This window comes from Poecilia mexicana, unplaced genomic scaffold (assembly GCF_051168715.1).
Source record: "Poecilia mexicana isolate PSO_F unplaced genomic scaffold, ASM5116871v1 scaffold_6, whole genome shotgun sequence".
Classification (NCBI taxonomy): Eukaryota; Metazoa; Chordata; class Actinopteri; order Cyprinodontiformes; family Poeciliidae; genus Poecilia; species Poecilia mexicana.
In genome coordinates, this window is record NW_028263375.1 from 16,656,803 (window position 1) to 16,667,230 (window position 10,428).

Consider the following 10,428-nt stretch of genomic DNA (forward strand, 5'->3'; position numbering starts at 1 on the left):
ACAGTGTTGTTCTTCACTTTTATTAACTTTTCAGTGGAAAAGCCTCACAAAATAAGTAGTGCTGCCTATAGTACACACACACAAAAAAGTGCAAACAAGATATTCTTCCCACGTTCATGCAAATTTATAAAGGATCCCAGGATTTATGTGTTGGAAAAATAACATAGCATAACTTACAAGCACAAAGGAAAGTCTGAACAGTTTAAATACAAAAACATAACGGTAAGAAAATACAACAAAAATCTGACGAGGCTTAAAAGCATTTCAGTTACAGTAAAATCTTTAGGAACTGGACTTGTTGCTGTACCAACAGTTTACTATAAATTCATAAGAGCAGTCGGCCTTACACACAAAGATTTGTATAAAATTCTATATTTTCCATCAGGGGCAAAAATAACATTTGATTTATCATCATGCAGATTTGGCAAAAAAAAAAAAGTAAATAGATTAAAAACAATCATTGTAGTTTCCATATTTCATGGTCTTAAAATCCACACGAGGTGTTTCAGCAACTACATATCAAGTTGCTTTTTCTGTTCCTCTAAGCTTCTTAAAAAAAATGAATGTCTGTTGGCTAACAAGCCTGAATTTAAAAAGTTTCAGTGGTCACAACGTGCCTGTGGACAGGCGGCGACATTTCAAACCAAAGGAGGGGTTTAACTGTCCAGTGTTTAATTAAAAATGTACCAGAACATAAATGTGAGGAACCAAACAAAAGGAATGATTTTATTTTTAAGACTTTAAACCTTGGCATCTGTGTTCACTATAAAAAAAAAAAAAAAGATCCAGCAAGAATTTAAGTTTCATAACTTAAGGATGCAACAGGTAACCATAAAGGCCTCAAATGAACTCTGAGTAACAGCAGGAGCCTTCAGGACCAACTCTTCCTACTTCCATCCGTCCAACGCCTGTGTCTGCTAACGGTGAAGGCAACGGTGCATTTCACATTATAGTTAAATACTTTAATTATAATGCTCGTTTATTGTATCTTTTCTGAAAAGCCTTGATTGAATTCCAATAGTTAAAAACCTAATGTCATTTCAGGACAAGAAGAATCTGGAAAATAAGCTTAATTTGTAGTCGTGGCAGAGAAGGTCTGAAATGGAGGAGGAGGCTAAAATCTGATCTTCTCTGCAAACTTTCAGTCCCTGTCAAGTCATTCATTTAAAAGATATCACTTTAGATGTATTCCATTGAGTTTGTATCAAAGTAGACACCAATACAACACAATGTGCCTCGCAAAAGTATTTAGACCCTTGAAAGTCTATTTTTTTGTTACATCACAACACAAAATAGTGCATAACTGAGGTTTAGGGAAAAGGGTACTTTCTTTTATAAATACAAATCTGATTAAAGTGGCACTCTGCCTCCATCATTTGGAAACCCTAAGAGTTTAACATTCCCCAAACCCCAAAGAAGTGGCGATTTCATGCTGTGCAGATGCTATTCTGTTCAGTCAGAGCTGACGGTAAATCCTGTTTGAAGGCGACCAGAACTTCCCCCTCAAAGTTAGACGTCGACCCTAAACATACAGATGATGGTCAAAGCTGGTAAATACACCACAAGACTTCACAACTGTAAGTGAAGCAAAAAAAAAAGTTTTAGAAAGTATTAACCAGTTGGGGTTTGACACAAAACCACTTCAGATTTTAAGTTGCATTTTTAAATCCCATCTTTGCTTCAACTTTGGAGTTGTGCTCTACTTTGTGTCGGTCTATCACGTAAAATAGATTTAAGTTCTGACAAAAGAACAGACTTTAAGGGGTGCGAGTACTTTTGCAAGAAATCAATAACCGTGTAAGAAGCAGAAAAATGACGCCTGACAGACTTAAAGGCGTACTCCATGTTTTCCATCGTTAACATGCCTAACTATGTGCCAGAGGTTCAGTATCTTACACTTAAACTCATCACAGTCACTCTCCCAGCTCAATCCACAATGAACTACTTCCTCCTCTCTTATCACAAACATTGGTGACAAGCTGGACTTTATGGGTCATCACTGGAGGCCAGGATGTTTTTTTTTTTACATCATATCATGTACATGTAATGTGAAATGTGTAAGTGCAGCATGTCACAGTTCAGTTTCACTAGCTCTACGATTGGGACGCAGATCTGGAAACCGCGGCCCAGACGTGCGGCGCACTAGTCAGAGTCTGTATCAGAGTTTTCTTCTGGTCGACAGATGAGCGTCTCTTCCAGAGGCGCCAACGTCCCGTCCGGCCTGACGCCCATCGGCCGGATCACGTTCTGCCTGTGGAGAGGAAGAAACGAGAAGAATCAGAGGACTGAGAAATCTGAAACTCCGCTCAGGCTTCTTTGTGTCTCTGGACAGACTTAACGAGGGCCTTGAATTTGTCCTTATTCATACACAAACTGGAGGACCCTCATCCAAACCCCCTCTCCTCACCCGCTCAACGACAATCGGCCCAGTCTGACCGTCGTTCTCTCCCTCCTCCTCTTCCTCTCCCTTCCTGTGGCAGTTTAATTACAGGATCAGTGCTCAAACTAATCTCCTCAAAGCCAACACTGGCCCTTTATCCTAATCCAATTATACCTGCACTGTGTGTGTGTGTGTGTGTGTGTGTGTGTGTGCGTCACTGCTTCGTCCAAGATGATCCATCAACAGTTTAAAAAAGGATCCTCAAACGTTAATTTGACAGATTTATACACAAAAGACAGATTCCTGAAAGTAAATTTGATTTAGTGTGGGAAACACATGAGGATAGGGTCGTAAAATTAAAAATAACTAAATAAATCACCTCCAGCCTTAATAAAAACAAACATTTAACATCATTGCTCCTAATTAGACCCAAAAATATCTCCTCTCCCTCCTTCTCGGAAGTGATGGAGGGCCCGGCAGGTGTAAACGGGTCGGGGTGTGTGTCCTAATTAGACGCTGTCAGTAGAGCACATTCCTGCCGGCCGCTGAGCAATCTCCTTAGCACCTGTGCTGATGGAAGAGCACCTCTCTCTTTCCTCGGAAGGAGAAGAAAGACGATGCGGCCTCAGAGGAGGAATCTTCTCATTCTGGCTGCACGTGTCTCATTATGGCCCCGCGGCCAACAATGACGAGGTCGCCTCCCTTATGTCGCCGTTTTTATTCAGCCGTGTCTCTTCCTCTTCATCCACGTTCCACCCAAATTGCTTCGTCTAGTTTACGCCTGTGTGCCGGTTCGCTCCTCATCTGGCCAGCGCCTCCAACACGAGTTGGGACGCGTGGTAAAAAATAAAAAAAAACTACTTCAATGAGGAACATAAAGGAAGCGGAGCCAACAAGCCGACTGCGTTTGCCAATTAGGTGATAATTAATGTGGAGGTAATGATGCTGCAGCGACGCGCGGCTCCAGCTCCTATTTTCTGCCGCTGAATGTGACGGCTGCCAGTCAGAGGCTAATTGAAGACTCGCGTGGCGGAGGGAGATTCTTCCCGTGATGAACTGGTTGGCTGGGAGAAAGCTCACAGTCACCTTTTAGCAGGTAACATTAGCCTCCGCTCGCTAATGAAAAGGTCAACTCAAACGCAGCAGAAGCCTGGAGCTTTTCAAACAACTCCTCCAAAACAGACTCAGCCGATCAGCCGAGAGGAGGAACATCGGTCGTCCCTCCTCATGCGTCTCTCTCTCTCTCTCCTTTGTGTCGAAATGTTCTTTTGAATTTCAGTAGTTTAAATGTGGTTTCTGCAGAAAATGTTTACATGGAGGCTAAATTTCCCCAATTAAAAACTTGTTTTTTTTTTTCATATTTACTCAAACTATAGGCCATCGAGCAAACTGGTTAAAACTTACAGCTATTTTCATCAGAAATGAAGCTTGTTTAGGCATGAAGATGTTGAATGTTGGCACCAACATTTAACACAGGAGCACTTAGAAATCGACTGGTGATCCTCAGCACATCACGATCCTACTTGACTTCTATTGTTTCACCTCTCCTTCACAACGCTTCAGAGGTGAAACATTTTCAAGAGACAAGAGAAGAAGTCCAGCTGCCTTCACTTCAGCACCACGAATCAACCGGTGAACTGAAGTTGTTGATTTTATTTCAAAATCATGTGAACTACCTGAGCACTACCAGCTCCTGCCGACAAAACCTGAATGAACTATGTTACAGAGCTCAGGTGTAGCCATTTATAGCATTAATAATTTACGTCAGAGGAAGCAGAGGCATGAGGGAAGCTGTGCTTTGTGTGGCATGTTGAGAATGTTAAAGGTCATGGAAGAGAAACGGAGAGCAAGAGATTTAGCAGATAACAGGAAGGCCGAACATGGCACAACCTTTTAGCTTTTGCTTTTTGTCTGCTGTTTTATTAATGAGCTAATTGCTCATTTGAGCTCTTAAAGACGGTTTAAAATATCTGTATAACAGATTTGGAGCCGCTGCTCTCTCACAGCAGCATTCCTCACCTCTTCTACAGATTTAAATAACTACTGTAGTTATTTATGCTAGATTTATTATGTTTCAATTGAAGGCTTTCTGTCTTCTCATATTTAAGGGAATCCGAACGGGCTAAAATCAAAATCAGCAGGTCAAATATTTACAAAAATTATCAATATTAATTAGCATTTATGGGAAGCTTCTATTCATGGGAAAGGAGAATTTTACCTGATTACATCAGCTTACTTACTAAGCTGAAGCACTGCAAGAGAAAAATATCTCATCTAATATTGCATCTAATTCTGCTGACTCGTTTTCTCCACAGACAATGCAGGAGCTAAAGAGTTAAACTGAGTCAAACTGGTGGGAGGAGAAACAAAAACAATATTTTCTGATGTCCTGAACAATAACTGGCTCTCCAGGTAAAATATATAAAAAGCCTTAAAGTAACATAAGTTCACAATAAAAACATTTTTGAAGTAATTCTTAACATCCTGGTGCAACTTTTCATCAGTACTATGGCCTCCAGAGCTCACTAGGTCTCCATAGCAACTCTACATTTTAGGGACTTTGTACATATCTCCATCAGCCATCTGTCGTATCTTTAAAATCAAACCTTTCCTGTTTTTTAAACGAAGCTTTTAGCAGCGCTAAATCCCCGTTTTGCTTCAGAGTCTCACCTTGACAGCTTGTCAAACATGTTGGCCAGTTTCTCAGCTTCATACTCCTTCTGCTCCTCCGTCATCTCCTCGATGGGGTTCGGCATCGGCTCCTCCACATGACCAGTAATGGGGTTAATGCTGGAAATATAAACATTAAAAAGGCCTAATCTACATCTGCAAACTACTTTCTCGGTATGACGCGAGCCCGAGAAACTCACAAAGGTTTGGCGGATTTATACTCATCCGTGTCCGAGTCTTCATCTTCAGAGTACTCCGTCTCTCCTCTCCCGCCGGCCAGAAGCCCCCGAGCCACCAGGAGTCCGGCTGCGTTTCCGTATCCCGTGTACTTCAAAAGATTGTCCACTGAAAGGCGACGTCACACATACGAACTGATTAATATTTCAAAAACTGAAACCAGGCATAAATGTCACAGCCGCAGCCCGACGCATCTCGCTCGTCTTCACTCACCGCTTTCTTTGCAGAGGACAAACAGGAACTCTGCGGCCGTCTGCTTCACGCCCATGTCCACGTGCGTCATGAGGCGAACCAGCTTGTTCCTGATGGTGGTGCCCACCTCGGGCCTGTTCTTCACGTCCTTCAGCGGAGGAAGTACCTACAACACACAACAGTTTGTACGTAACATTGCCAAAGAATCCTCAGCAGATATAAAGGTCAACACTGGCTGCTTCTGATTGGTTTGCAGTAAGAGGGAAGCAATGAATTAGATTGATTATGATTAACTGATTATCGAAATAACCGTCAACTGATTTAGTTATCAAAAAAATTGTTAAATGAGCATATAGACTCTTAAAATGAAGGGCATTTTCTTAAAGAACTACACAATCAGAGCAATAATTAAGCAAAAACTGTACAAAAATATATAGATGTTGCATTTAAGATGAAAAACCATCTTTCTACCCAAAACTTCTCCAGTGGCTTAGTTTTAGCTTCACCTCCTTTAAATTTAACACAAAATAAACTCCGTTAAGCATCGTTTTCTATCCAAGTTTTAATTGGTCACTCAAAAGCATAATCATCAGATGAGCCGTAAGTTCAGCAGAAAGGGCCGAGCTTTTCACATGTTGATGTTAGAAGTATTTTTTAGCTGCAGACGGTACAAATGATCAAGTGTTCACCAAAGTAATACTATGTTATTGTATTGTAGGCAATAAAATGTTTATTTTCTTATTTAAAAAATGAACTGAAGTGTTTATTTGCATTTTATATGCGTTTTTAATATTGTATAAAATAAGTTTAAGTAATGAAAAATCTGCAGCATAAGGCCAATTTTTAAAAAATCTAATTAATTGATTGTAATCAACAGAACATTCAACTACTAGGATAATGGTTAGCTGCAGCCCCTGTTTGCAGCATTACCTGAGTTTTGATGTATCTGCGGATCTCTCTGTGGCACCTGGATCCCTCGGTTAACAGGCTGAGCACTGGAGTCAGACCCTCTTTGTAGTTGGAGCCCTTTGTGAAGCGACACGAGACGGCAAACGAGTCACATCACAGACTGAAAGAAACTGCGTGTCTTACTATCGTAACACACACAAAATAATTGAAATTTATTTTTGCCAACTGTTATAGAAACTACAGCTGGGATCATTGCAACTTTGCTGACCAAGAGATCAAATAAATGTTTTTGAACAATGTTCTTTTAATTTAAAAGTTTGGACCCTAATCCTAATCCTGCTTACTTTAGATGGAACTAAAGTTACAAAACCAGAGAGCTGTGCAGCCGTTAGCGGTCAAAGAGCAACATAATGGACGCAACCACAACAGGCTTATGAAGCAATTTAATGCAGTTAGCTGGAAATGTCTAATGTCCTCAACAAACTGCATCTGGTCAACAAGCAGCCAGATCAGAGGAATATTACTGTGTGCAGGAATAACTTCATATCTGTGTGTTTCTTTGCAGGAAGCAATTATGATTAAATATGTAACAGAATCAATGTTTTGTCACAGCTGGGAACGATTAAACAATTAACAATGCTCTGTTAATTGCACATCCAACTTACCATCTTAGATCTCATTGCAAAAAGTTAATATTAGTGAGTTTTTCAGACATATAAACTGTAAAAATGACCCTCACCAGAGCCCTCCTCTCGTTGCTCCTAAAGACCATCTTTACCTTGTCGATTCTCCTCTCCATGAAGTCCAGCAACACCTGAACTGCTTCCATGTTTTTCCCTCCGTACTCCTCCACGCCTCCCTGGACCGGCACATCGATCAGCACATCCAGGCAGGAAGCAGTCAGGTTGTTCAGCAGGTTGATGGTGTGGCTGAAGCAGGAACACGCAGCAGCATTTTTACAGCAAGATTATAAAAGTAAAATCAGACAATTATTAAGTGAATAATCTTTTCTTTTTTCTTTTTTTTTAATAAGATGATGGTGTGGGTTGGGTTTGTCCTGTTCTTAGCAGCCGTTTGGTCCATTTCACAGATTCCTACCTGTGAACTTCTTCTGTTTTCTCCTCTGTCTCTGTTTTCAGCATCAACAGATGACGCAGGATAGCAGCTAGGAGTCGGAACTGGTGGTTGTCCTCCTGTGAAAACGCAAAAAAAAAATTATTGCATAATTAAAACCTAAAAAAACTGATAATAATAAGAAGAATGTAAAAGATTCTTATTGGAAACTGAAACAAGATGCAACAAGTGGTATCAAGAAATGTTAAAATTAAAATTGGCTTCATTAAAAATGTTCTTGCCAAAACGCCACAAAAGTGAGAAATTGGAAAATGTATCTGTAGCTTTTAGTGTAGCGATTTGAACAGAAACCCAGATGTTGACCCCTGTACCGTAACTGCGAATCAAAGTCATGGCATGCTCACCTCGTTCCGACTTTCTGAGAGAGTGAGGTTGAACAAGGCTTTAAGGGCTTCCATGGCTCGCTCGTTGTTCTCTGTGGGCAGGGGCAGAGCCTGCGGGTCTGGTCGAGCCGCCTCATAGGTGCCGACCCAGCGAACGTCCAGAGTATGCTCCAGAACCTCCGACAGCAGTCTCACAGCGTGACAGTCTTTCCTGAGTATTCCCCTCAGATCAGGGCGCAGGGCGGACAGCAGGAAGAAGAGGCGCAGGACAAACAGGCCCACCTCGTGTTGCCACGTACGGGCGAAGCGCAGGCTGGCACAGAGGCCGTGAACCAGCTGGATGTCCACACACACCTGCTGAGCCGCAGCACTGTTGTACACAACGTTGCAAAGGCACTTCAGGGCCTCCACCACCACCCCCTTCTCCTCCTCAGACTGTAAAGCATCCTGAGTGGTTTCCTGTTTATCCTCGCCTTCCTGTCCGGTACGCAGCATCGCTAACCCCGTCAGAACCAGCATGCCCTCCCTGGTGGCTACAGGCCCCAGCACACACTTGTCTCTGGACAGGATGCGGAGTGTTTCCAGACACGTCTTCTGGCAGCTGGGCCGCACCTGTCTCCCAAGAACCGTCAGCACACTCTGACAGAGTTTCTGAATTACAAGATAGACAGGGAGGAAGAATGTCACCGCTGTACAAGATTATCGAGTAATAACATGCGCCGGCGGGATCTACTCACACTCCGCAGGGCTTCTTCTTTTTGGTTAAACGTGAAGGTCTGAGTGTTCTGAAATTAAAAAAGGTTTTATTTCTCTTCACTTATATTTGAGAATTCAATGACTCTGCAATATATCATCATTGCTTCTTAATTTCCCCTTTACTGTCTGTCCAAAATGCTGCTGCCGGAGTCCAGACCAAAACCAGGAAAATGGATCAAATCCCTGCTCTGGCTGCCTGATCATACCCTGATCATGCACAAATGGCATTAATTGAAGTCTTCTTGGTCTTGGGATTAAACGTATTTCTGAGTTCAGATGTGTGTTCTCAATGTTGGCACCAAAAATAAACAAGGAGTCAGACTTTGGTTTCCATCTTTTTTCAGCTCTGGATCAAACTCCCTAAAAACCTGAGCTAAGCAGAAACTGTTGGCTCCTATAAATAAAGACTGAACACTGTATTGACGACAGCAGCTTTTCCACCAAGGTTACAAAATGCTGTAAGTTTATTTCTAACCATGACTTAACTTTTTTTTTTTTTTTTTAGCTTTTTTTAGTTAGCTTTTTAGCATTTTCTTTGAATATGTCGTTTCAGTTTTTACTGTTGTTGTTGTTTTGATCTGTTACCTCTGTTGCCTTGTTATTTATGAGCTGTATTGAACGTAAACAGTACTCCTGACAGAGATTTGCATTAGAAACATAAAGTCGCTCATCTTGTCGGCGGGCAGCATATCGACTACAACTGGGTTGTTGTTGTCGTTGTTTTTTTTTTGTTTCTTCTTAGCATTTTTCTGTTCATTTTGTTCGTTCCCAAACACGATGCGGTCTGAGTAAAGATTAAAAGTCATTTGACAGACCACACGTCACATCTCTGCTCAGCTAGCAACTCAACATGTAAAGCTAACTCAAAGCTAGCTCGCCAACTAGCTTTAGCTGCTTGTTTGCTTTGGTTGAATAACATCTGACCAAGCCGCTGGCTCACCTCTTCACTGTACCGACGTAAAAGCTTCTCCGTGTCCTCTTCGTTAGCACTTTCAAGCTGGGACAGGATGCCGTTAAGATCCATGATGTGGAGACTGTGTGAAACACGGACAGCTAGCTAGGTTGGGACGTTGCCAGTGCTAGCTGTCAGGCTAAGGTGGTGTCATAGAGCCGCTGAGAGCAGGGAGACTCCCCTGACTGCCTCCACCTGCAGCCTCAGTCACACTGCTGCAAGAAACTGCACGCTGTTAAACAGTCTGCTAACTGATTTAATATTAATTTATATTTTAAAAAATGTGTATTTTTTTAAAAATTATTTTTATACATATTTTAGATTTTATTGATTTCAACGCCTTTGAGCTTTCTGGTAGTTTTTTAATGTAATTTTGAAGCTTTTGAGATACTAACCAGGTTCTCCTAGTTGTAGAAATAACACCTTGTTGCCATTGTTATGTATCATATCAACTGTCAGAAAGTGAAGAGCAAAAAACTTTGCTGCCATAAGCAACGCAATGATAGAATGGTACTTGAATATCAAGAGCAAAGTGTGAGGTGAAACACACAGGTTAATAAGACAATGGTAAATGGAAAAACTAGAGTTTTGACAATAATACAAGTCACGACTTTTGCAGATATGAAAAATAGTACATTTAAAAAAATACAAGTATTAAGAGATGAGTGTAACTGTTGTTGAAAAATAGGTAATTTACAATAAACAATATAAAATAAGCAGGAATGCTAAACTTTATGTGCTTTGATGGGAGCTGAGATAATGTTCCTTTAATGTAACAGCTCTGAAGTCACACAAATGAATGAAATAGGTGAAGATCGTCTTTCATTCTAGAAACTTTTAAGAAGTGATTGTTTATGGAAGCTACATTTTAATGT

The 10,428-nt window shown here is 41.2% G+C and overlaps 1 protein-coding gene across 1 annotated transcript; it reads right to left on the reverse strand.

Annotated features, from left to right (window-relative positions):
* Position 1: 1 nt before the first annotated feature.
* ric8b (RIC8 guanine nucleotide exchange factor B) lies at positions 2–9,781 on the reverse strand. Its single transcript, XM_014984087.2, has 10 exons — positions 9,542–9,781; positions 8,583–8,630; positions 7,867–8,496; positions 7,487–7,581; positions 7,167–7,317; positions 6,410–6,505; positions 5,501–5,645; positions 5,251–5,395; positions 5,051–5,170; positions 2–2,251 (listed from the first exon to the last, which is right to left on the reverse strand). Exons 1-10 carry the CDS (start codon positions 9,623–9,625, stop codon positions 2,143–2,145), a joined length of 1,623 nt encoding a protein of 540 aa, XP_014839573.1. The 5' UTR covers positions 9,626–9,781; the 3' UTR covers positions 2–2,142.
* Positions 9,782–10,428: the final 647 nt, after the last annotated feature.